The sequence below is a fragment of the Sapajus apella genome, unplaced genomic scaffold (genome assembly GCF_009761245.1).
Source record: "Sapajus apella isolate SASKATOON/1434 unplaced genomic scaffold, GSC_monkey_1.0 scaffold4, whole genome shotgun sequence".
In the NCBI taxonomy this organism is placed as follows: Eukaryota; Metazoa; Chordata; class Mammalia; order Primates; family Cebidae; genus Sapajus; species Sapajus apella.
This window is the reverse complement of record NW_022436944.1, coordinates 57,463,436-57,491,129: the sequence shown is the minus strand read 5'-3', so window position 1 is coordinate 57,491,129 and position 27,694 is coordinate 57,463,436. Positions and strand designations below refer to the sequence as shown.

The following is a 27,694-nucleotide window of genomic DNA, read 5'->3' as shown; positions in this document are numbered from 1 at the left end:
TTGGGCCACAAAAATTATGTATTTAAAATAGATCAGATATGGCCAAGCCTACTTTAACTTGTGATCTTTGCCATAATTTCTACTAGTCTCCTAAAGACCTTGGGTGTGCTCTCACTTACTATCACTGAAGATCACAAAGCAAACTCATAAGTGAAATTTTGTCTGTGTGTAAGAAACTGTCCCCATTACCTATAATTTCAGCAAAGCCAAGAACCATTTCAAGAACCATCAGATCTACTCAGTGGAATAAAAACCTGCTTTTCTATGTGCTAAGTAAATAGACAGCGACACAGGAGCACATGGGCAGTTACCTATTACTAAATCCCTTCCGTCAACCAGGCCAGCAGAAATGAGTTCCTGTGAGACACCCTCCGCTGTATCTGCAAGGACAAAGAAGACAGTGCTCTGTTTTTTTGTGCATGCTTAAAACTGTTAACTCCCAGAGCAGTGTGGGTACCAGTACTGCCAAGCTAGGCCCAAGCTAGCTGCTAGATCCACAGAACCAAAAAGACAGGAAGTCCTCCCACACACAGACTTCCTACCACTGGGATTGTCTCAAGTGAGGAATTCTCACAGATCTAGCTAGAGAGTAGACTCTGTATAAACCAGGTGGCAAATATCTGGTTTACAGAGCTCAATGTAAAGACAACTTTCTAAATGGTGTGATTTAGATGGGTTCAGGCCCAATCAGAAGAGCACTGACAGTGACGATGCAGAGGAAATTCCTGTTTTTGAGTACAATCCTGGACTGAGCTCTCAGAGCTCCGTGGCGTGATGCTGAATACTGAACATCTCCAGGGCTAAAAAACCAGAATGATTTATTCTAAAAAAATTGAGACAACAAATTGCAATCTCTTCTCTTTGGGAATCAGACTCCAAGTTTTATGCTAAAATCATTTAATTTTTCATTCTGGGGAGTTTTGTTTCGTATCTAGCTATCCCAGGTGGTACAATCTGAGCAATGGGTATAACTACTAAAAAGATGAGGACGGAATATCCCCAATTAACCTCATCTTCAACCGACTCAGTGGCACTGATTCCCAAGGGTTTGACACTGAGCTCCTCAGAGGGAACAGGAAGACTGCTGGGGAGAGAGGGTCCACACATTCACAAAGACGACCAGCAATTTAAATTAATTCCTGAAAATGTGACATTGCCTGGCTTTAAAAAAGGAAAACAGATACACCTCTGTACACCTGCATCTGTTCTTTCCGTGGTTAGTTGCTCACAATAGTGAGACAGCAAGAAGAATAAGCATGATACACAGAACAGATATTTGCTGGCGACTCCCCAAATTAGAACACCGAGTAATAAAGGCAAGAAAGAAAACACGCTGTGTTCAAGGTGAAGTTCAACAGCCAGAAACAGTATATGACAGGGCTCAGCTTCTGTCAGAGAGAGGGGATTGCAGGCCTTGTTTCTTTACCATCCTGGAGGACTACGTATAAAGCAAGAACTTTGGACTCTGACAGACCTGGTTTGAATGCCGCCTATACCCCTTTCCAGCTGTGTGACTTTGAACAAGTTACTTTGTCTCTCTAAGCCTTGATTTCATCATCAATAATATGAGGATAATAATTTTTCTGTAGTAGGCTGCTATGAGAATTTAATGAGATAACGCTTAAGACAATGCCTGGCCTATAGCAAGCTGTGAAGAGCTGTTATATATTTATTACTGTCTGTGTTACTATACAAGGTTTTCTAAATGTGTTTAGTGGTCAACGAACTGCATTTTTATCTTACTCATATACTCTCCAAAACCAGGAAAAATTGTATTATCCTTTAAAAGCAAAACTTCACAAAGGACAGAAACTTCACAACACATTTCATCACATCTCAAATTAGAAGCGATTTTGTTTTCAATCCGTTTGATGCCTCACCTCTTCCAGGAGTAAATTCAAATCGAATATCATTTAGTTCTTTTTTGGAATTCCTATGAAAAAAGCAGAATGCATAAAATGAGAATTTCCAAATTTATGCAAAGAGAGTCTGCCAACATATATTAAGAAAGCTGTGCCTCAAGAAAGACTGCTTTGTTCCCATAGATCACATGATTTATTCAGGTATGTCCACACTGCAGAGCTCAGAGCAAAACCAATTCAGAATGACCATCTACTTGTCCTACAACCCTTTGAATCTATGTCCCTTACTGATCAATATAAAAATTTCATGCCTTTGAGAAGATTATAGGCCCACTCCCATCCTTATTCCTACTAAGAGGAGCATATAAAACTAAGAGGAAAATATGTATGAGCAAAGGGAGGTGTGAGTAAAATGATACAGGATGCCGTTTTCATCCTAATCCCCACTCCCACATGCTCACAATCCGCTGCCTACCACTGGTGATCAGTCTTGGCAGACTCATAAGATGAAATACATGATACTCCCTTAAATTCCATAGGAATTCAAAGAATGCACGAGAGAGGGGGATAATAAGGAAAAATTTTAGAGGTAGTTTTTAGATAGGGCTTAATGCATAGGCAGGATTTGGGTAGGCAGAGAAAATAGGGAAAGGAATTGGGTCCATACTGGTAGCAGAGTTAATGCATGACTCCAGAAATTCAAACATGACTGGTGAGGTACAGTTACAGTGATGACCCCACCACGTACTGAGATTAAACAGGATCCCTGGAGGTTATGGTTAAAGATAGAAATTAGAACATTATATCTAAGGGCAGATATGCCTGCTCACTTAGGACTCAAATCTATTTTATATAAACAATGGAGAGAGTTTACTTCTATTTGATGAATAACATACTTGAGGGTGTTACTGAAATTGTGCTTAAAACAGAACTACCCATCTCAAATATTAGCTGCCCTGAATGATTTTCCCATGCATTGCATTCTCTCTATACAGATACATATAAACTTATACTTCTGCATGTATATACTATCTGAAATTTGCTTTTAGCTGTGTTAGTATAGTTCAAATCAACTTCCAACCTAGACTTGATTATCAAGGGAGTCATTTAATTTTCTCTTTTCTAGGTATCCATCTTTCCACAGTACCGAAGAGTGCTATACCTAGTCTGTGCTTAATACATAATTATTCAATCTGTTCTTTCTGAAAGTGCAATAAAATTCAGATTGAAATGTTCAGCGTAAGTTTAGTGATTTAACTGGCACGCCAGGCACAAATATCTTCAGAGATAAAAACATGGTAAATTAGATTAAATGTATTCCTTATCATCACTTCTGGCCACTTAACTTCAGAGTCTTTACCAATAAGAGTAAGAATCCAGCCTCCTACTTCCATAACAATCTTTACAACTACTCTCAAGAAAGCTAAGTACACATCACTTACAAGTATCTTCTCCACCTTGTCAAACAGAATTTTGTCTTTTATTTTACAAATAGAATTTTTGTACTGTCTATTAAGATGTCACAATAATCTTCTTAAAGAGACAAGTGGTACTCTTTATGTAGAATTAAAACAGCATGAGGTTGTCAAGACATCCTAGTAATGCAGAATTATTTGAGATGAGACCAGGTATACTGAGTAGGCTTCTGTAAAGGAAAGGTAACCAAATCTGCTTTGTTCACATTTGTGGCATAAATGCATTGCTCCTAGTGGCAAGGGGCAATGATGTTCTCCTTACCACATTCTCCAAAGAGCTCTTGCTGCCTGTATTTCCAATTATGACCTTACTGAAAGATGACTAGGAATTCATACGTACAAGGGTAATGAGTTAATAGCAATTCAGTGGAACTCTTTTTTTAAATGTTACTATAGTTTTAAAAGGTCTAAGTTGTCTCAAGTGACACTTTAATTTTTTTTTTTTTCCAAATGCATTTATGAGTAGAAAGAGACCTAACTAGAGCAATACAACAGCCACAGCTATTCTGACAAAAAAGCTCTGGAATTTGAATCCAGCTACTGGTGGTGGGGGGAGGGCAGTTAAAATGAACAGATTGCTACCTATGGTACTTCCTGTTGACCAATCTGTCAGGCCCTCTCTATAGGTTCCCACCAAGAACCACCAATTTAGAGTACTTGCGGCAAAACAGAAACAGAGTACGAAAACATTTAGAGGTTTCCTTTTAATCTTCTAAAAACAAGGCATTTTTTGACCTGTCACAATAAAAACGTCCTCCCCAGGGCTGGATGTGGTGGCTTACGCCTGTAATCCCAGCACTTTGGGAGGCAGAAGTGGGCAGATCACGATGTCAGGAGTTCGAGGCCAGTCTAGCAAACATAGTGAAACCTGGTCTCAACTAAAAATACAAAAAATTAGCCAGGTGTGGTGGTATGTGCCTGTAATTCCAGCTACTCGGGAGGCTGAGGCAGAAGAATCACATGAACCCGGGAGGTGGAGGTTGCAGTGATCCGAGATTGCACCACTGCACTCCAGCCAGGGCAACACTGTGAGGCTCCGTCTCAAAAAAAAAAAAGTCCTCCCCTTCTTGGGTTAGTTGATCTCACAGTCCATGGTGCTTATATGGTCACAATTATAGGACTGATGTTCAGATAAGCCTGTTAGTGCTGCTTCCCTAAAAGCTGTTCCTCAATTACGGACCACACTTCCTAACCACACTAGCTACACTGCAAATGCACAAGCTCATCACCAGTTAGCATAGAAACAACGAAGAAACACGAGCATCAGTTAGTCATAACACCGGCTAACATCCTGGTCCTCACACTGTTGCTATCATTTCTGAGGAATATAATACACCACCAAGCAAACAGGGCTTGATGCTAGAGGACATGCAATCCAATTCCATCCAATTACTCTCAGGCACAGACTATTAGAGCACATGCAGAATATTCAGAAAACAAAACAAAACGTCTACTTACCTTAATCTTAGTACCAGACTGATTGGGATCTTGGTTTCTTGTGAACCTGATCCTGAAGACAAAGCCTAAAAAGCATTCAAAGGTATCAAGTCATTGCCTGAAACATTAAGTGGGGAAGTGACTAATGGTCACTGGCAGAGGAATCATCTACTTGGCAGCAATTTTCTTCATCTCCAGCTGAGGTCATACTAATCCCAAGGACATTCCCTGCTGGAGGAGGACATGCACTCCAAGGCAGCAACAAAAGCATTTACATTTTATATTTCTGAAACCCCTGTTCCCTGCTACAAGAGTGAAAAACACGAAGCTAGGTTTCTCATTGTTTAAAAATCTGCCAGAGCACCATATGGCAATACAAAAGGTGGAGCCTGAACCAGCTGCCCTTCAGGAATCCCATCCAACCCATACATAGGTTCCAATCTTTTTATGGCTAAACTAATCCTCTCTGAAAATTGTATAGCTATCACTTGCTTATGAGAGGGCATGCATTCAATTTAAGTTGTTTATAAAATGAATCTAATTTTTCCATCAGTTTTCTTAAGACAACTGTATCTTTTCCCATATGCGGGGCAGAAGTGGAAAGCTTGAGGGATGAAAAAGTTAAGCGAAGTAAGTGCCACGACTAATTGGAAATGCTCAAAGCCGTGATCTCCAAAGGTAGAACACAAGATGATCTACTGGGGTGCAAAAGAGAAAAAAAATCAGACCTTTAATTTCTATTTCTTTTCATCTAAAATGTTAGACAAAAAAATGGAACTTCTAATATTTAATAAATGAATGGACACTCAAAGTTCTACTTTAACCATGTAGGGTAAGGCCACATGTTGCATGCAGTATCTGAGGTTTCTTAAAGAGAGCACAGGAGTTACACAGCATGCAGGAGCTCACTGGGGGGCCTCCAATCACTTGGCTGCTCTCAAAGGAATATAATTTAATAAAGTTTGTGTGCACCTGACAAATGAGTTCACAGATTATAATATGAAGACTTAACAAAATCAACCCTCACAAAATTGACAAATAACTTAAAAAGAGAAAAACCATGGATAGCAAAGAGTATTAATAAAAATATAAGCCTGAGTGAACAACAAAAACGGTACAGCCATCCGATTCTCCTAGTCTCTGTTGAACTCCATGAGCTGCATTCTGAAACAGTAAATGTAATAATTATCTGATACAAAGCTGACAAGAAATTAGCCCCAAATTTTTGATGTGTGGAATATTTCCATCATTAACTTATTCTGTTGCTTAAAAACCTGCATGCGATCCTTGTAAAATTATCTTTCCTGTACATGCTTAAAAATGTGAAGAGAGAATTTCTAACTTGTTTCAAAATCTACCAAGACATTAACCTGATTACATTAGGTTGTGTTCCACACTAATATCTGCTCTTTTTAGCTACCCAAAAGAATGACCATTAAAGCATATCCCCGGCTTCACCTGAGCTGGTTTTGCTGGCTCTGCGGCGGGTGGGACAGAGACTTGAGTTGGCTGTGTAGGCATCTGCCCAGCTGGCTGAGGTAGATGAGCAGAGATCTGCTCTGGAACTTGGAGCAAAGTACCCACAGGATCAGTTGTTGGAAACAGCTATAACAAAAACACACATACAGTGCTGCTTAAGTTGTGTGGAAAGGGAAGCAGGTCGCTGACAGCAAGTGCAGCCTTTCAGGGTGATATTTTCAAAGTAGTTTTTGGGCAGTGTACAGTTTTTGTGTCTACTCTGAATATATCTATTCCAAATGGAAGTCAAGTACTTCTAGGCTTTTAAACTTTTAACAACTCTGTGAGGTATAATTTATATTCCTCTAAATTTATCCACTGTAAGTATACAACTTGGCGATTTTTGCACAATATATAGAATTGTGCAACCATCACCACAATCCAGTTTTAGAACACTTTCATCACCCCCAAAAAGCCCTCTCGTGCCTTCCTGCTTCCACACCCTGCTATAGGCAACCACTGATCTACTTTCCATAAATTTGCTTTTCTGGATATTACATGTAAGTGGAATCATATAATATGTAGTCTTGTGTCTGTCTTCTTTCACTTTGCATTATGTTTATTTTTAACCACATCTATTCCATTCCTTTGTACAGAAAAACTGCAGGTCCAAAATACAGATTTAAGTATGTAGTACAAAATTACAGAAGTTGTATTTTTCCATGGATGGGGACTTCGTATTTCTTACAAAGACAATCAACAAATAATTCCTTAACATATCTGAAATGCATTTTAAAAATGAATATGATGCTTTAAAACTAAAAAAGATATTTTATATATGTCATTTTGTATGTCTGAAATATTTCATAAATTTTAATTATGTAGTTTGGGAGAAATGACTGATACTGAGTATAAAAACAAGCTAAACGTATTCAAAATTATGCAGTTAGTGGGGGAAAAAATGATGCAATGTCCAAAATGTAAAGTTGAAAGAGAAAAAAATTCAAAGAGTAATAACAGAGGCCTGATAGAGGTGATATTATATAAGCAAAATCAAGGTGACAAAAAATAAAATTTTGTGATCATTTAACTTCATACATAAAAATTCATAAGTTGCTCATTGGTTTTAGATTTTTATAGAAAAGTAGGCCTTTAAGAGGACTTTTGAAAATGTATAAATACTATTTCAAAAGACTATTTAGCTTCCAAATTGTTTGTACTTATATTTATCTAAAGTAAAGACAGAAAGGATATATTTTTAAAAGTAATGAGAGGATGCACAGAAATTGGAACCCTTATTGATAAGCACATAAAATGGTGCAGCCTCTATGGAAAACAGTATAATGGTCCCTCAAAAATTACAAATAGAATTACCATATAACCCAGCAATTCCACTTCTAGGTATACACCCCAAAGAATTGAAAGCAGGGTCTCAAAGAGTTGTACACCTATGTTGACAATGGCATGACTGACAACAGCTAAAAGGTAGAAGCAAACCAAGTGTCCCCCGACAGATGAATAAATTGTAGTGTGTGTACACACACATACACTCGCACACACACAGAATGGAATATCATTGACCCTTAAAAAGTAAGCACATTCTGACATATGCTACAACACTCATAAACCCTGAGAACATTATGCTGAGGGAAATAGGCTGGTCACAAAAGGATAACTACCGTGTAATTCCACTTATATGAGGTACCTAGAGTAGGCAAATTCGTAGAAAACAGAATGGTGGTTGCCAGCAACTGGGGAGAATGCAGTTACTGTTTCATAGCCACAGAGTTCTAGTTTGGGAAGATAAAATAGTTCTGAAGGTGGATGCTGGCTCCCGTACAGTGTGAATATACTTAATACCACCAAACTATTTACTTGAAAATGATTAGGATGGTAAATTTTACATTATGTGAATTTCATCACAAATTTAAAAACTAAGTAATGAGCATGAGAATGTGAGGAGTTCATGTGGAGATGATATTTAGGCAAAGGAACAAGACTGAAAAACTAGATAATCTGTAAAATAGCCTCTCATTCAATTTCTGAGAAATCAAGTATTAGTTAACATAGGTTAAATTAGAAGTAAATAATCCTGAGGTGTCAGTGGATTAAAACAATAAAAGTTGTTTCTTGGACACACTTCAAGTCTATCTCTCGCCAGCAGGGGCTAATAAGCTCCATAATCATCCTCACTCAGGGATGCAGGTCGTGGTAGCAGGAATAAGGAGGCACAGAGAATCACGAGCGGTTCTCACTTCTGTTAACATGTCACTGGCCAGAGTAACTGACATGGCCATATGTAACTTCAAGAGTCAGGAAAAGGCAATTCCCTTACCAAGAAGAGGAGCCACACATATAAGTAAACGGCAGTTCTAATATAAGTTGACTGATATCAGTCTGTTAATATGTGAAGGAAGAGTATTTGTTTTTACTCTTAAATAATATAGTTCTATGTAAACAAATAAGGTACACAGCCATATATACAAATGTACTTTCTATACAAAAGAAATGAAAAAAAGGTTACTTTTTAGCAAAGAGACAAGAATAGAATTGGTTTAAGAGCAAGAGATGTGTTTAAACCAAATACTGAGCTCAGAATGAAGATGCTGCCGGAAGTAAGACTATATGACAGAACAGATCATAGAAATGATTGTTTTCCTCTGGTAATGAGAATAAGAAAAATCAGCCCAACAAGAATTTGTTTAACAGGATTTCCTATCACATTGATGCAGTAACTACAGAAAATAGAATTTATTTCATAAGAGAAGAGGCTGAAAAAGTTCAAAAAGGACAGGTGGCATATGACAAATTCCCACACAAATTAATGCAAAAACACTTCTTTTTGGCAGGGCACGGTGGCATATTCCAGCACTTTGGAAGGCCAAGGCAGGGGACTGCCTGAGCCCAGAAGCTTGAGACCAGCCTGGGCAACATGGTGAGATCCCATTTCTACAAAAAATACAAAAACTAGTCAGGCATGGTGGTGTGTGCCTGTGGTTCCGGCTACCCAGGAGGCTGAGGCGAGAGGATCACTTGAGCCCTGGGAGGTCTGTCACTCCAGCCTGGGAGACAGAGTGAGGCCCTGTCTGTAAATAAACAAACAAATAAACAAATAACTTTTCACTTCAAGCAGCCCAAGATAAAAAAAAAAAAAAAAAATTCATAAAATCAAGGATACAAGGAAGAACATTCTGAGTTCTTAGGCCAACTTTTAAAATTTGATTGGTATAAAGTTGCATTCCCATTTAAGCACACACATACGCAAAAAAAAGTACTTAAAATTGAAACCAAAACAAAAGTACATATACTTGAACAAGAATTCAAAAATCACAATTTCTTACCTCAGAATTTGATATTGATTCTTTCACTCGGGGAGACTAAAAGAAATACAAAGAGGATGCTTGTTAACTCACAACTCAGGTTACCTGTAGTCAGTCCCTAACTGCAAGTGATGTTAAATGCAAGTCAACTCCATTTAATTCTGATCCATATATTAACTCACCAGCAACTCTACCAAAAGTTTTCTGGAAAAAATAACTGTCATGATAATACTGTATTTGTTTGTCCAGGGAGCCTGTAACAAACACATCAATGTACTTACCATAATTTAAAATTCCATATTTTAAAATTGTGAGTTTTTAAGCAAACAAAATGGGACTGTCACATTCTTCAAAGTAAAATTCTTTCTACTAATGGTGAATATATTATGTGTAAAAGATCCCAGACAAAGCCTAAACTTTTAAGCTAATAATCCAACACATTCTCAGAGCAGAGTAATTCTGCCTGGGCTTTAATGGAGAAAACTCTTGAGCCAAAATTGATCTGAATGCTGCATGTCAAGAGTCTTCTACCCTTACTCTTAGTGTTGGATACTTGGGAATCTTGTGTGTGAAGAAACATGGGTGGTCCAAAAATAAAGCATGGACCACCAGTAAAAAAAAAAAAAAAAAAGGAGTGAAAATAAACTGATACATTAATACAAATTGAGGTGAGGTCTCAAATATCTGGTGTAACCACATTTATTAGGAAATTACCAATTATAATCTGTCATATGAAAATTTAAGCTGTTTATCTGGTAAATCATAAAAGTTAGCAGTAATTCTGGATATAGGCACTGTAGTTTACCAAAAAACTTACCTCTAAACACATAGCAAGTTATGGTAAATTCTGCCAATGATGGATTTAGTCACAATATGTAAAAGATAAATTTATGTTTTTTCAAAAAAAAACTTTTATCACCATTTCATTAAGGAGTATCAAAGTTCAGGTAATAGCTAATATAGCACACCAAGTAAGTGGCCAATCTAAAACCTTAAAAAAAAAAAAAAAAAACTATGTAAATACTGAATTCATCCAGAGTACAAGAAAAAAAACTTTGTAAATAATTTCAAACTTACAGAAAAGGTGCTAGAATAATAATACAAGAACATAAGTACACCCTTTACCCTAGTTCATCTATTATTAACCTTTTTCCCCTCATCTGCTTTATCATTTGGGTGCTCACTTTGTCTTTCTTTCTAAATATATTTTTCCTATACCATTTGAGAATACGTTGCATTTATCATGGCTGTTTACCACTTAATAATCAGAGTGTACATTTCCTAAGAACAAGATGTTTTCTTATATAACTTCACACTACAGTTCTCAATAAATTTAACAGTGATATAATTTTATCTGATTTATAGTGTAAATGTCAACTGACCCTAATGTCCTTTGTAGCCTTTAGTTTTTCTTCCAGTATAGGACGCAGTCTAGGATCATGTATTATAGTTTTCATGTTTCTTAAATTTTTAAAATCTGGAACATCAACATTTTTGGAGAATTCACTCTCTCCACTCCCACCACATACTTTAATATATGTCCCTCACTTGGGATTTCTCTGATATTTCCTTATTATTAAATTTACATGAATTCCCACTTGGAATTCTACAAACTGACGTGTCCTTCTTACTGTATCACATGTTCATTTGCCCCTTGTTGGTGATGTTAATTTTAATCTCCTTGTCAAGGAATTTTCCTACTTCTCCAGTATATAAAAAAAACAACAACTATTTCTTCCCTTGCAATGAATAGGTAGTATGTGGGGACACACTTTAAGACCTTGAAAACATTCTGCTTATCAAAACTTCCCCCTATATTTAGCTTCATTGATGATTCCTGCCTAATCTTGTCTTTATGATGATTATTTTAAAATGATGACTTTCCATTTCTAACCCTCATCCGTATTTACTGGTCAGCACTTGGCCGTCTATTGTAATGAAGAACCATTCCTTTTCCCCCATTTTTTTATATTTCTATTTGTTATTGATATGGACTCATAGATACCTATTTTCTAAATTATTTATAATTAATTATTGCACTTTATTTCGATGGTTAAATTGTCTCAGATTTCAACAGTAGGACTAACTTCAAGCTGGCACTTGTGTCCTTATGAGTTTTTTTTGAAGTATCTTTTCCTTCCAGCAAAAGAAGATAATATTCAAGATTCCTCTTATATTTTCCCTGCTCAAGCCCTGGAATCAATAATTTCTCAAAGGAGCCCTGGTTTCCTTTAGTAGGGAATGGTATTACAGGCCATTATCTGGGTATAAGCCATGTCATTATTGGGGTTTCTTTGCTTCCAGGCCCTTCAGTAGACAAAGGTGAGAAATATATGAAAGTGTAAACACACATATATACATACATGCACACACATTCATTCACACACATACTTTACAAAGCTTGAATTCTGACCAATGCCTCCAATTCAAATTCATCCCCACAGGATTCTTTCTCACCTTGCCCTGCTCCATACTTACATATAATCTTCTTCTATAGTGAGAATCCTGGTTCCCAAGAACAGAGACATTTACTCATTTGCTCAATCCTGCAAGAGTTTCTGAACTGCTGTGCATATATAACTATGAAAAATAATCCTAATAAAAGGAGTTTAAGGCTTAAGTTTTCTCTTTCCTCCATCAACTCCACCTGACTGAGCACACACAGTCAAATGCTATATCACAGGTTGCTTGAATTCTTTCTTTTTATATTCCCCTTTAGTACATTCACTTAAAATAGAACTGCAGGCTTCCACTGCAGGCCATGATGAATAAACAAGGACCATATTTATCCTTCCACCTGAAACAACCCCACCTCTGCAAAAAAAGACAAAATATATGAAGCAAGAATTTTCAAGACATTCGAAATTTGTCAAACAGTGATCCATGAAAGACATGGAAAAAAAAGTGGTGGGCCTTGTCCATGTATACTGCTTTGAAAGCTTCCAAGCTGTGGCACAAGGAGATGAAGCCCAGATGAAATCCAAGGAACTGCCTGAGTTGAGGAAACAGAGGTAAGAGTCTGGGATACTAAGGCACATTAAGTTAATAAAACAGTAAAAGGAAGGAGAAAGCTACAAAGAGTGAACCCTAGAGAGTTGCAGAGGGTCACTTGTGAATGTTTGACAGAATACTTATCAATGAATGCACGTGAGGAAATGCCTGAGAAGGGTGGGGGAGGACACCAAAAAAGATGAGAGGGAACAGTGCATAGCACTCACACACAGCCAGCAACAATGCCTATTTCCACCAGTCCGACTGGAAAAACTGGTAACTCACAGGGGATTGGGTAGTGTTCTTAAAAAGGTCTTGTCTCAGTAGTGGGGAATAAATAGCTGTAGGCCAAACATTACTCCAGATCCAGCCAACAAATCATAAAAGCAAGATCTAAAAGCATTAAACTATTTCCAACTAACTTTAATATATACCAGAACAAGGCTCAAGAAGATTTATAGAAATACAAAATTGTCAGCAAGCAATAACATGGAAATTACAATGTCTGGCATCTAATCAGATTACTAGATATAGAGAGGCAGGAAAACACTTCTCAAACCATAAGGAAGAGAACAATTAACCAAACAAAACCAATTCAGAATTGACATGGATGTTAGAATTAGCAGAGAAGAATATTAAAATAGTTACCATAATTGTAATACATATCTCCAAAAAGTTAAGTAGAGACATAGAAGATGGGGGAAAATAATTAAACTTCTACCCTGAACGCGCCCGATCTCGTCTGATCTCGGAAGCAAAGCAGGGTCGGGCCTGGTTGGTACTTGCATGGGAGACCGCCTGGGAATACCAGGTGCCGTAGGTTTTAAAAAAAAAAAAAAAAAATTAAACTTCTAGACTACTACAATGCCAGAGATGAAAGAGACTGGACAGGATTAGAAGATTAGATATTGCAGAACTTGAAAGCTAGCATAGAAACTACACAAAAGTGGCAGAAAAAAAAGAATTTTAAAAAACTTAAGAGAAACAGTGAGCTGTGACTTTGAGCTGCCTATTATATATGTTACTGAAGGACAGAAAAAAATGTTAAGATATAATGGCTGAAAAATTTCCAAAATTGATAAAAACCTATAAACCCGCAGATGCAAGAAACTCAACAAACCTTAAGCGCATGCGCGCGCGCACACACACATACACACACACACACACACAAAAGATGAAAAACACACCTAGGCATATCATAATCAAATTTTCCAAAAACATTTGTAAAGAGGAAATATTAAAATTAGCCAGGGAAAAAAGGCATTTACTTATAAAAGGAACAAGAATAAGAATGTCATAAAAATTTCTCAGTGGAAAGATGCAAGCAAGAAGATAGTGAAGAAACATCTTTAAAATGCTGAAAGAAAAAGCCTGTCAACCTGGAACTGTATATCCTGCAAACATACCTTCTTAAAACAAAGATAGACATTTTCAGACATAAGACCTTAAAGAAATCATCACTAACAGACTTACAACACAAAAAAATATTAAGGAATGTTTTTCAGGCATAAGGGAAATAATATAAAGATGGAAATCTGGACCTATAGAAGAGCATTATGAAAACGGGCAGAATTTTGTCAAAGCCATTCTCAGAATCTAAGAAAATAAAAATGATTTTTCTCCTTAAATGATTAACATTAAATCTTATAATGATTAGTATTATGAGATTTCTTAATACTGAACCATCATTGCACCCCACCCCATTTGCTCATGGTGTATTCTTTTCTTAATATAGTTCAATTTAGTTTTAAAAGATTCATGTTCTTAAAAAGATGATCTCAAAAAATGGCTATAAAGATAACATGAGAAATACTGGACAGAAAACTACTTACTCTGTGGCCAAAGTATATGTTTCTGTGTTGTTTAGATATCAATGTATTAGATTATAAGAAAGCTACTATAAACTATTTCAAAATTACCAAATTTCTCTATAGATAGCTAGAGAGTAATAATTTTATACTGAAAAGCTATAATGTATCTCTCCAAATATTTGTTAGTCAGAAGAAAAACAGCATCATCATCCCTTTCACAGGAACCTAGAGCTACAGAATTCATGTAGCTCTAGCTTCCTCTGGTAGCTTTAATAGAACAATACACGAGAGTATCAATTCAGAGAGGAGTCACATGAAAAAGAAAGAAAGAAAGGATGCCATAGTCTCACATTTATAAAGAAAACATTAAACTCACAATTGTATGTAAACAAATGTTTGCATTTGTTATCTTCTAAACAGTGTTTCCAAGCTTAGCACTTAATAGATTTTTGCCAACTTCCATTGGCAAGGCCTCTACAAACTTAGCTCTGCAAAAGGACTAGACTCAAAGACCTCATTGGATAAACAAGGTCAACAAATATTTAATGTTGATCAGCAGAGAGTTGTAAGTGCTTTCAACAAAGCAGATCCTAAAAGCAGGAAGAGATATGCCAGTATATTCACTATTCATCCCAGAAAAATAGTCCTAAGTAGTCAAAGGTGTAACACCCTCAAACATTTATATTTCCTTATAAAAACACTTCCAAGTCTTAGGAATTAGTCCTGCCAATCCACTTGAGGAAGTGCTTTTAGGCAAGAGTGATGAAATGAACCAAAAGGAAGACTCTTCTCTTCACTGTTTTTAGCAAACACACACACACACACACGCACACACACGCACACACAGGTGCACGTGCCATATATAGTTAATATATCTAGGATGTATCAACTGAGTAAGAGATAAACTGTTTTTCCTGAGGTAGGATAACAGACTTCAGGGGAAAAGCTTCCATTGCTGGGCCTTCAGGTTCACTAACCTTTTCTTCTGCAATGTCTAATTGGCCACTAATCCTATCCAGTGTATTCTGCATCTCAGACATTTGCAGCTTTCGTCTCTAGATTTGGGTCATTTTTATATACTCTAAATATTATCATATTCACGCAGATGTCCAAGGCCAACTTTCCATGCAGAATTAACTGGGCTCCTATTATTAAGTTGTTCAAAAAAATCCTGTCACACTTGTGTTCTTTCTATTTTAGCTGGTTAAACTGAACAAGAACCACACACAGTTCTAGCTAAAGTACACAGTTTAATAAAATTTACCCTGAGTTGTGAAATTGCTGCCTTCCCTTCCTCACTTTCTTCATCAAATTCATCATCACTCCACTCCCAGCCTCCATCCTCTGTCTTATGAAGACGGCCACTGGAACCTGGTACTCTCCGAACCTGCTCATTAGAAAGAGAAGCAGATTATGGTAGTGTTCATATTTACTAAGTAGAAAACTCCGTATTTCTCTCTTTTCCTGTCACTTCAATCCATTAAGTAGATAATCATTTTCCCCATAAATGTTCCCATACAAATTCATATCCTCCAACCATCACTTGCTCTGTTGACAATCTCTACCACCTGTCTGTAGTAACAAGCACTGTACTTCTATACCTGAACCCAAACAACATCAAAATCCTATGTAAAATCACAGGTAAAATCTGATTTTTCATGTCCTGAGACATTTAAGGGAAAAAAAGAGGTTTTGGGTGCTCAAAATGAATAAACACAAGATTTAAAATCTGTTATTTTTTATTTTTAAGTCAAAATTATGCTTGCATATAATTTCCAAAGTACTAGAGCTGTGCATGTTTTGTTAAGAAAAGCAGCAACCTTCTAACCTTCATCTTCATCTCCAACGGCAACCACTTTCAACTCATTTTACTTATCCTTCTGGATATTCATCTCTTGAATACGTGTTCCTATCGTTGATTTTCTGGTTTTAGGAATTATCTGTGGGACTTCCCACAATAGAAGATGAAACTTTAACTCTGTTATGAACTCTCTATTCTTTTCTCAAGATAGACTATAATTTTGGTTAGATCAATATTCAGTGTTTACAGAACATGACTTTATATATATATCATATTCAGAGCTGAGCCTTATTGTATATTACCATTTCTATTTCCCCTGTAGTTAGTATTTATTCTGTCTCAGCTATTTAAATCTCCTTTCACCACATTCAAATGGGTATTCCTATCAGTATCATCTTCTTGAAGAAGACTCTCACCAGAACCTCCTGATATCCTAGACTGGCTTCACAGCACGTCTGCTATTTCAGATCAAACTCTACCATCATCCAGAGGATTGTATGTTCTGGATCACATGACTTCTGTTTTTACTTTAAGCACCATCTCCATTATTAGCATTTATTAAAGCCATGCATTTCTGAACTTATCTTGATTCCACCTTCATACTTCATTCGTTGTTTGGTTAAAAAAGAAAAGGCTGCATCAGTAAGCACTTTCTTTCATAAATTGAAGATAACTGCATCATTGTATCTGGCTTCCAGAAGTGCTACTGAGGTAATCATGACTCCTGATACTGTCTGTGACATTTCCCCCACTCCCTGGAAGACAACAGATTATTCTTTTCGCTCTAGTATTCTGACCTATCATGGTAATGTGTGTTAGCATTACTCTATTTTTATTCATTGTGCTGAATGCTCAAGACTCTTTCAATCTGGAAATTCATGACCATCCAGTTTTGGACATTTTTCTTGAATTATTTTGTCAATGATTTACTTTCTTCTGTTTTTCTCAGTTTTCCTTTTCTGGAACTCCCTTTACTTAAATGCTGAACCTTCTCAAGTGGTTCTCTAATATTCTTTTTTTTAATTTTTCCTACATTTGGATCTTTTGAATTCTCCTTTTTGGGAAATTTCCTCAACCTTTCTATTGAATTTTTCATTTCTCCTATGTTTTCAATTTCCAAAAGCTTTTTGTTGGTAATGGTCCTGGTTCTCTGAAAACTTCCTTATAATTCATACAACATACAACTGACTCACTGAAAGTACACAATTCAATGATTTTTAGTGTATTCAGAGTTGTGCAACCATCACTACCATAAAATTTAGGACATTTTTATCACCCCTCACAAAACATGCCATATTCTTTGGCAATAAGTGCCCATTTCTCTCCAAAGCCACCAGTCCTAAGTTGTCACTAATCTACTTTCTGTCTCTATACATTTGTCTATTCTCAACATTTCACATAAATTGAATCATACAATGTGGTCTTTTGTGACGAGCTTTTAAAACTAGCATAATGTTTGAAAACATCATCCATGCTATAGCATGTATCAGTACTTTGTTGCTTTTTATTGTCAAATAATATTCTAGTGTATGAATATACCACATTTTATAAATCTCATCATCAGCTGATGAAACACGTGGGTTGTTTCCACTTTTTTGGTTATTATGAATGATGCTGCTATGAGCAGCATACACATTTTTCTGTGGACTTACGTTTTCAATTCTCTTGCGTGTGCCTAGGAGTAGAACTGCTGGGTCACATGGTGACTCTGTTTAGGCTTCTGAGGAACTGCCAGACTGCTTTCCAAAGTGGCTGCTCCATTTCACAGTCCCATGACCAGTGTAGAAGTGTTCCAATCTCGCCACATCTTTACCAACAGCTGTTACTGTCTTTTTGATTATAGCCATCCTAGTGGGTGTGAAGTGGTACCTCTTTGTTATTTTGATTTGCATTTTTTGATGGCTAATAATATTGAGTATCTTTTCATGTGTTTATTGGCCATTTATATATCTTCTTTCAATAGATTTCTATTCAGATGCTTTGCCCATTTTAAAAAATGTGTTGTCTTTTTATTATTGAGTTGCAAAAGTTCTTTATATATTCTAGATACAAGTCCCTTATCATACATATGATTTGCAAATATTTATTCCCATTCTGTAGACTTTTTGCTTTCTTGCTAGTGTCTATTGAAGCACAAAAGTTTTAACTTTTGATAAAATCAATTTACCTATTTTTCCTTTTATTGGTTGTATTTTTGGTATCATACCTAAGGAAGTTTTGCCTAGCTCAAGTTCCCAAAGATTTATAGCTATATTTTCTTCCAAAAGTATTATAACTTTAGCTCTTTTCAGTCCATTTTGAGTTAATATTTTTGTAGGATGAGAGGAAAAGACCCAACACTTCATTCTTCTGCCTGTGAATATTCAGTTGTACCAAGGCCATTTGAAGATGATTCTTTAGTCTTCACTGAATTGTCATGGCACAAATGCTTCTTTAAAAGTATCACGTTCATTTTTTGTGAATGTAAACTCTTTTTTTTTCTTTTGAGACAGGGTCTTACTGTGTCACCCAGGCTGAAGTGCAGTGGCGCGAACATGGTTACCTATAGCCTCTACCTCCTGCACTCAAGCAATCCTCCTGCCTCAGCCTCCCGAGCAGCTGGAACCATAGGCACATGCCACCATGCCCACCATTTTTTTCTTTTCTTTTCTTTTTTTTTTGGGGGGGGTAGTCTGGGTCTTGCCTTCTTACCCAGGATGGTCTAGAACTCCTGGGCTCAAGTGATCCTCCCGCCTTGTCCTCCTAATGTGCTGGGATTACAAGCATGGGCTACCAGGCCTAGTGAATATAAACTCTTCTCTTTAAAGAGAGCCATGATTTTTATTTAAATTATCTTCCTACAAAGTCTGTTTCCTATAAGTTTCTTTTTTTTTCCTTCTATTTTGTCCTCTATCTTTCACATTAAGAGGTTTACTTCAGTTATCCTGTGATCCTAGATCTATGCTCATATTTAACAGCAAGGAACTAAAACACTGATTGGAAGCACTGAGCTTTTAGGTGAGTGGGGTTTGCTTCACTGCAGAATGATCTGGGCATTTCCCACCTCCAATGTCAGTATTTTTGTTTTTCCTCTTGGGTTAGTCAGACTGATCAAATAAGGATTTTCCAATGTCTTGTCTAGGGGGTAATAAGCCTTAATGTTTATGCTACGGGAGGTGAATGAAGTAATATGAACAGAGATTCTTAACATTCAGTGTGTAAACAATTACTTAAAAGCCCTTTTTCAGTAAGTGATTCCCATCTTTAACTGTGCCTGGGGTCCTTCAGTTCAGACACCATTTCTTTTACTCTTCGGCAGGATAAACCTCCATCTCTTGGAGTGCAACATGGAGTGAGGGAGGGAGGGAAACCAGAGTCTCTAAGACTTTCAACCAATCCTCCAGTTTTTAGCCTTACTTTCACTCTCACTTCTGGAGGAAGCTGGCACTGTTAATTCCCTTATCTTTTGGGGTTCTGTTGTTTAAGGAAGCTTCTAAGCTTTTCTTAATACTAGCTTAGCAGTTATAGTCCTCTGATTTGCCAAGTCCCTTACCACTAACTTGCAGGCATCACAGTTTTGCAAATTTGGTTGCAGCTTTCACTTCTCCCATTTGTAGTCCACTAGGGGTTTATTCCTTTTCTTTTCATTCTCTTTTTTCTTTTCTTTTTGAGATGGGGTCTCTCGCTCTGTCACCTAGGCTGGAGTGCAGTGGCATGATCTTGGCTCACTGAAACCTCTACTCCCCAGGCTCAAACAGTCCTCCCACCTCAGCCTCCTGAGTAGCTGGGACCACAGGCACACACCACCATGCCCGGCTAATTTTTGTATTTTTAGTAGAGACAGAGTCCGCCATGTTGCCCAGGCTGGTCTTGAACTCCTGAGCTCAGGCAATCCGTCCACCTCAGCCTCCCAAAGTTCTGGCATTACAGGCATGAGCCACCGTGCCTGGTCTCCTTTTTAATTCTCTTAACAATTCTTTCAGTAGATTATTTTTGGCAGGAGAGTGGAAACAAATGTAGGTATTCAGCAAGGCTGGAGTGCAATGGTATGATCACAGTTCACTGTAGCTTCACCCTCTCAAGTGATCCTCCCACCTCAATATCCTAGGAAGATGAGACTAGATGTGTACACCACCACACCTCATTAATTTTTAAATTCTTTTTGTAGATATGGGGTCCCACTATGTTGCTCAGGCTGGCCTTGAACTCCTGGATTCAAGCTGTCCTCCCACCTCAGCCTCCCAAGCACGAGTCACCACATTCCCAGCCTGAGGCTCACTTTTTTCTTTTGAGACAGAGTCTCGCTCTGTCGCCCAGGCTGGAGTACAGTGGCACAATCTCGACTCACTGCAACCTCCCTCTTCTGGGTTCAAGTTATTCTCATGCCTCAGCCTCCCGAGTGGCTGGGATTACAGGCATGTGCTACCACGCCCAGTTAATTTTTGTATTTTTAATAGAGATGAGGTTTCACCACGTAGGCCAAGCTGAGCCTGAACTCCTGGCCTCAAGTGATCCACCTGCCCTGGCCTCCCAAAGTGCTGGGATTATAGGTGTAAGCCACCGTGCCCGACCTACTCTTCTTAAATTAATCAGATTTCAGATACTAAATCAAGATGTCTCTCAGGTGGGATTTATTATAAACAATAATAAGCACAGAAATTTTAAGATATATATTATTTAAGAATATCCTGTGTGTCAGGAGCTATTCTAGGCTCACTGAAGATATGGTAATGAAAAAAAGTCCCTGTTCTCATTAAGCTTTTATTCTAATGGTACAGAAAGACTGTAAAACGTCAGATGGTGATAAGTAGGATAAAGGGACAGAGAGTCATGGGAGGGTATTATTTTAGTAATCAGAGAATATTATTCTGAGGAAGGGTCATTTGAATAGACTTGACAGAAAGCGAAGGAATTAGTCAAGTGAGATTTTAGCCTAGATTTTAGATTTTAGCTATCCATAAGGATAATCTTCCAGGTCTCACCCACTAGAGACATGACTTTGATTGGTTTTGGATGACACTGTTTACGTTTCTTAAGTCCCCAACTGATTCTGATATGTAACAATGAGTTACAGCCACTGAAAATGGTGTATCTCTAAATCAGAGAGACAAGTTGACTATTCTACCAGTGCTTATTAAGAATATCATTTCCAAGTATTTAATATACTTTTCTGGTTCTTTATTGTGTTAAATTATTGGAATAATATCAAAATTTCCAAGCAGTGAGATCTATGGAAGAGAGTAAGTCACTGCTAGTATAATTCTTCTAACTTCTTGGACAGGCCTACCACTATATTATATAAGGTATAAATAAGACCTTTACCTTCTTCAGGTCTACCTCAGCAGAAGCCCAAGCTGCCTCCTTTCCTGCACATTGGATAAGTCTGCTTGAGTGAGTAAGTAAGAGAGGGGAAAAGGGAAAATTTTCTTCTCCCTGCTCTCACTGAGGTTCATAAAAGTATCATGGACAGGAAAATTAATATATGCTGCCCAAACTGAGATATTACAGCATTCTCTACACTCACATTATGACCTAATCTCTTAGAAATTACGTATGCATAATAAGGTTCTTTCAGTCTTTCAGTAAAAGTAACAGAAAATTTGGAGTTACAAGAGGGTACTGTGACTTATGGTCAAAGCTATAAATGCTATGTAAAATCACAACTCACTCTGGTAGCTGGAAACAGTTATCAAACAGAGTTTGTGACTGATTTACCAATTAATTTCTAGCATACCTTTTCATCCTAATAGATAGCAGAGTAATACCAAGGCATACAGTAGACCAAAGATATCTGCTGAATGAATGTATCAAAGAATGCTTTAGAAAGGACTGAAAGAAAACCAGTAATACTCATATACTGTTAACAATGTATTACTTAACATATTTTTAAAATGCAAAAATAAAGTAAATCTACTCTAAGTAATTTTTCAGGAAAACTGAGTTAAATTCCGATTTACCTTTTTTGCTCTTTCAGAAATGGTTGGTGCTCTCTGCAATATTTTTTCTTGAAGAAATTCTTTATTCTGGAGAGGAAAAGTAAGTATTTTGTTCTTATAAGTTTTTATGGAACCGAACAAACCCCACAAAAATGTTCACCATAATCAAAATGTGATATAGTGACAGGTCTGTAATGAAGTATGAGAAAAACTTTTTTACTCTGAAGCTCCTTTAGTACATTATTATCACAATTTCATAAATTGAGACAGAAAATTAAGATGTAGCACACCGTATGAACCATTGCCTATGAAAAGTTTGCTGTACTGTATGTTCTTTGAGATCATGGTCCTCCATTTCCAACTACAGTAACATCCCACCACCTGATATCTCCAGGAAATGAGATGTTTACAAATTCAGCAGCAAACCTTAGTTAAAATCAGAGTTCATTATTTTTCACAAATTATATTTATAATGGCAAAATAATCATTGTTCCTATGATTAGTTTAACCTAATATTTAAAAATGGATTTACTAAAGTATCTTAATTACCAAAGATTGTATACATAGTGCTTTCTACAATTATTTTATCTACCATCATTTTTCCAAACATAATCATGCAGCTCTGAGCAGTGAACATAATCTGAGTAACTGAGGAGCATCCTATGAATACACATAATCAAAAGCTGGGATTTCCTACCTTTGCTTTCTGGAAAAATTTGTGCCTTAACAGTTCTGCTGCTGTTGGTCTAAAACCACGGGGGGAAGGAAGAAAAGTTTTTACAGTTAATTCAAGTGTAATGTGAGATTTCATCATTAAAAATGAGAAAATAAATTTTTCAACAGTAAAATAAAAACTCAGTATACTCTACTTTCCTTAAACTGCTAAAAAGCAAAAATAAAATAAACTTGGTATAAGACATTCAATAAAATAAAAAACTCAAAACAGAAATACTCTGACTGTAATTACTGTAAATTGAGAAAATCATTAGTGAAATGTTTCTTCTGGAAGCATGATTTCTTAATGGAGTCTAATATATTTGTTATTTAATAATAATTAATATTATTCATTTAATATTATTTCCCAATAAGTAAGCTAGACAATCTCTATCTAACATTTTTAGCAAGGCATAAAAACATACTTAAACATACAAAGAAGAAATGGATCAGATCAAGACCTCCACTTCTTGCCACACGGTAGCCTGCCAGCCTTCAATTTAGGTAACCACAGATCCTTAAAAATAGATTTCACAATCTCCCTTTAAAAATGAAAATTCTAAAAGTAAAGTATATTCCCCAAATTTAACAAAACTCAGTGTTTAACTCATCTCTTCTTGGTTTTATTTCATTTTGAGTAAAGACATGACTGTCAATTTTACAAGCTTTTAAAAGAGTATTATTCAGAATAAAGAACTTAATATTTAAGAGACTGGACCTGATTTTGCCACACACCTACCATGTGATCCTGGACCTGATTTTGCCAACACCTACCATATGATCCTGAGCAAATCACAGCTTCTCTAAGGTTCAGTATTACTTAGCCAAGCCCCTAAGAGCAGTTCTTAAACACTGCAGTACATTAAACTATCTGGGAAGAATGTAAAAACCCCAATGACCAGCTGGGTGCAGTGGCTCGCACCTGTAATCCCAGCATTTTGGGAGTCTGAAGCAGGTGGATCACAAGGTCAGGAATTCAAGATCAGCCTGGCCAATATGGTGAAACCCTGTCTCTGCTAAAAAAAAATACAAAAATTAGGCAGGCGTGGTGGCACACACCTGAAGTCCCAGCTCCTTGGGAGGCTGAGACAGCAGAATCACCTGACTCCAGGACCTGGAGGTTGCAGCAAAATAAGATTGTGCCATTACACTCCAGTCTGGGTGACAGAGCGAGGCTCCGTCTTAGGAAGGAAAAAAAAAAAAAAACAAAAAAAAAAAAAACAATGACCAGGCTGTACCTCATACCAATTAAAGCAGAATCTTCAGGACAGTTAACTCTTCTTATTGCACTGATCCCTTTACCATTATGTAATGCCTTTCTTTGTCTTTTTTGATCTTTGTTGGTTTAAATCTGTTTTATCAGAGACTAGAATTGCAAACCGTTTTTTCGTTTTGTTTTGTTTTTTGCTTTCCATTTGCTTGGTAAGTCTTCTTTAATCTCTTTATTTTGAGCCTATGTGTGTATTTGCACATGAGATGGGTCTCCTGAATATAGCACACAGATGAGTCTTGACTCTTTATCCAATTTGCCAGTCTTTTAATTGGGGCACTTAGCCCATTCACATTTAGAGTTAATATTGTTATGTGTGAATTTGATCCTGTCATTATGATGCTAGCTAGTTATTTTGCCCATCAGTTGATGCAGTTTCTTCATAGTGTCAATGATCTTTATCATTTGGTATGTTTTTGTGGTGACTGGTACTGGTTTTTTCTTTCAATATTTAGTGCTTCCTCTCTCAGCATTTGCTTGTCTATAAAGGATTTTATTTCTCCTTTGCTTATGAAGCTTAGTTTGGCTGGATATGAAATTCTGAGTTAAAAATTCTTTTCTTTAAGAATGTTGAAGGCCAGGCATGATGGCTGATGCCTGTAATCCCAGTACTTAGGAGGCTAAGGCAGGTGAATTACCAGAGGTCAGGAGCTCAAGATCAGCCTGGCCAACATGGCAAAACCCCATCTCCACTAAAAATACAAAAATAAGCCAGAAGTGGTACTGCACGTCTATAGTCTCAGCTACTCAGGAGGCTGAGGCAAGAGAATCACTTGAACCGGGAAGTGGAGGTTGCAGTGAGCCAAGATTGTGCCACTGCACTCTAGCCTGGACAACAAACACTAAAGACCCTTCAAAAACATCAATAAATCCAGGAGCCGGTTTTTTGAAAAGATTAACAAAATAGACAGACTGCTAGCCAGAATAATAAAGAAGAAAAGAGAGAATCAAATAGACACAATAAAAAAAGATAAAGGGGATATCACCAGTGATCCCACAGAAATACAAACTACCATCAGAGAATACTATCAATACCTCTATGCAAATAAACTAAAAAATCTAGAAGAAATGGATAAATTTCTGGGCACATACAACCTCCCAAGACTAAACCAGAAGGAAGTCAAATCCCTCAATAGACCAATTTCAAGTTCTGAAATTGAGGCAGTAATTAATAGCCTACCAACCAAAAAAAGGCCAGAACCAGACGGATTCACTGCCAAATTCTACCAGAGGTACAAAGACGAGCTGGTACCACTCCTTCTGAAACTATTCCAAACAACAGAAACAACAGAAAAAGAGGGAATCCTCCCTAACTCATTTTATGAGGCCAGCATCACCCTGATATTAAAACTTGGCAGAAACACAACAAAAAAAAAGAAAATTTCAGGCCAATATCCTTGATGAATATCAATGCAAAAATCCTCAATAAAATACTGGCAAACTGAATCAGCAGCACATCAAAAAGCTTATCCATCAAGATCGAGTTGGCTTCATCCCTAGGGCATAAGGCTGGTTCAACATACGCAAATCAATAAATATAATCCATCACATAAACAGAACCAACGACGAAAATCACATCATAATCTCAACGGATGCAGAAAAGGCCTTCCATAAAATTAAACACCGCTTCATGCTAAAAACTCTCAATAAACTAGGTATTGATGGAACATATCTCAAAATAAGAGCTATTTATGACAAACCCACTGCCAATACCGAATGGGCAAAATCTGGAAGCATTCCCTTTGAAAACCAGCACAAGACAAGGATGCCTTCTCTCAGCACTCCCATTCAACACAGTATTAGAAGTTCTGGCCAGGGTAATCAGGCAAGAGGAAGAAATAAGAAATAAAAGGTATTCAAATAGGAAAAGAGGAAGTCAAATTGTCTCTGTTTGCAGATGACATGATTGTATATTTAGAAAACCTCATCGTCTCAGCCCAAAATCTCCTTAAGCTGACAGAAACTTTAGCGAAGTCTCAAAATATAAAATCATTGTGCAAAAATCACAAGCATTCCTATACACCAATAACAGACAAACAGCCAAATCATGAGTGAACTCCCATTCACAATTGCTACAAAAAGAATAAAATATCGAGGACTACCACTTAAAAGGGATGTGAAGGACCTCTTCAAGGAGAACTACAAACCACTGCTCAAGGAAATAAGAGAGATCACAAACATAACATTCCATGCTCATGGACAGGAATAATCAGTATCGTGAAGATGGCCATAGTGCCCCAAGTAATTTATAGATTCAATGCTATCCCCATCAAGCTACCACTGACTTTCTTCACAGAATTAGAAAAAACTAATTTAAATATTACATGAAACCAAAAAAGAGCCTATATAGCCAACAAAATCCCCAAGCAAAAATAGCAAAGCTGGAAGCATCAGACTACCTGACTTCAAACTATACTACAAGGCTATTGTAACCAAAACAACATGGTACTGGTACCAAAACAGACATATAGACCAATGGAACAGAACAGAAGCCTCAGATGTAACACTATACATTTACGACCATCTGATCTTTGTCAAACCTGACAAAAACAAGCAATGGGGAAAAGATTTCTTATTTAATAAATGGTGTTGGGAAAACCAGCTAGCCATATGCAGAAAATGGAAACTGGACCCCTTCCTTGCACCTTGTATGAAAATTAACTCAAGAAGGATTAAAGACTTAAATGTAAGACCTAAAAACATAAAAACCCTAAAAGAAGACCTAGGCAATACCATTCAGCACATAGTTATGGGCAAAGACTTCATGACTAATACATCAAAAGCAGTGGCAGCAAAAGCCAAAATTGACAAATGGGATCTAATTAAACTTAAGAGCTTCTGCACAACAAAATAAACTACTATCAGAGTGAAAACGCAACCCCTACAGAATGGGAGAACATTATGCAATCTATCCATCTGACAAAGGACTAATATCCAGAATCTACAAAGAACTTAAAAAAATTTACAAGAGGCCGGGCGCGGTGGCTCAAGCCTGTAATCCCAGCACTTTGGGAGGCCGAGGCGGGTGGATCACGAGGTCAAGAGATCAAGACCATCCTGGTCAACACGGTGAAACCCTGTCTCTACTAAAAATACAAAAAATCAGCTGGGCATGGTGGCGCGTGATTGTAATCCCAGCTACTCAGGAGGCTGAGGCAGGAGAATTGCCTGAACCCAGGAGGCGGAGGTTGCGGTGAGCCGAGATCGCGCCATTGCACTCCAGCCTGGGTAAAAAAACGAAAACCCGTCCCCAAAAAAAAAAAAAAAAAAAAAAAATTTACAAGAAAAAAACAACCCCATCAAAAAGTGAGCAAGGGATATGAACAGACACTTCTCAAAAGAAGACATTTATGTGGCGAAAAAATATGAAAAAAAGCTCATCATCACTGGCTATTAGAGAAATACAAATCAAAACCACAATGAGATACCATCTCACGCTAGTTAGAATGGCGATCATTAAAAAGTCAGTAGACAACAGATGCTGGAGAGGATGTGGAGAAATAGGAACGCTTTTACACTGTTGGTAGGAGTGTAAATTAGTTAAACCATTGTGGAAGACAGTGTGGTGATTCCTCAAGGATCTGGAACCAGAAATACCATTTGATCCAGCAATCCCATTACTGGGTATATACCCAAAGGA

At 37.2% G+C, this 27,694-nt stretch overlaps 1 protein-coding gene and 1 pseudogene across 2 annotated transcripts in view; one reads left to right on the top strand and one right to left on the bottom strand.

Moving 5' to 3' along the window:
* Nucleotides 1-27,694, bottom strand: part of OXSR1 (oxidative stress responsive kinase 1) — a 99,483-nt gene that overhangs the window by 1,533 nt on the left and 70,256 nt on the right. For both annotated transcript variants that reach the window (XM_032270437.1, XM_032270447.1), the window contains 8 exons: nucleotides 22,768-22,816; nucleotides 22,092-22,157; nucleotides 15,619-15,741; nucleotides 9,574-9,609; nucleotides 6,233-6,379; nucleotides 4,796-4,860; nucleotides 1,881-1,933; nucleotides 312-380 (listed from right to left, as the gene is read on the bottom strand). In XM_032270437.1, the coding sequence (XP_032126328.1) occupies nucleotides 312-380; nucleotides 1,881-1,933; nucleotides 4,796-4,860; nucleotides 6,233-6,379; nucleotides 9,574-9,609; nucleotides 15,619-15,741; nucleotides 22,092-22,157; nucleotides 22,768-22,816 (608 nt within the window). The remainder of the gene's footprint in view (nucleotides 1-311; nucleotides 381-1,880; nucleotides 1,934-4,795; nucleotides 4,861-6,232; nucleotides 6,380-9,573; nucleotides 9,610-15,618; nucleotides 15,742-22,091; nucleotides 22,158-22,767; nucleotides 22,817-27,694) is intronic.
* Nucleotides 13,248-13,366, top strand: LOC116545143 (annotated as a pseudogene).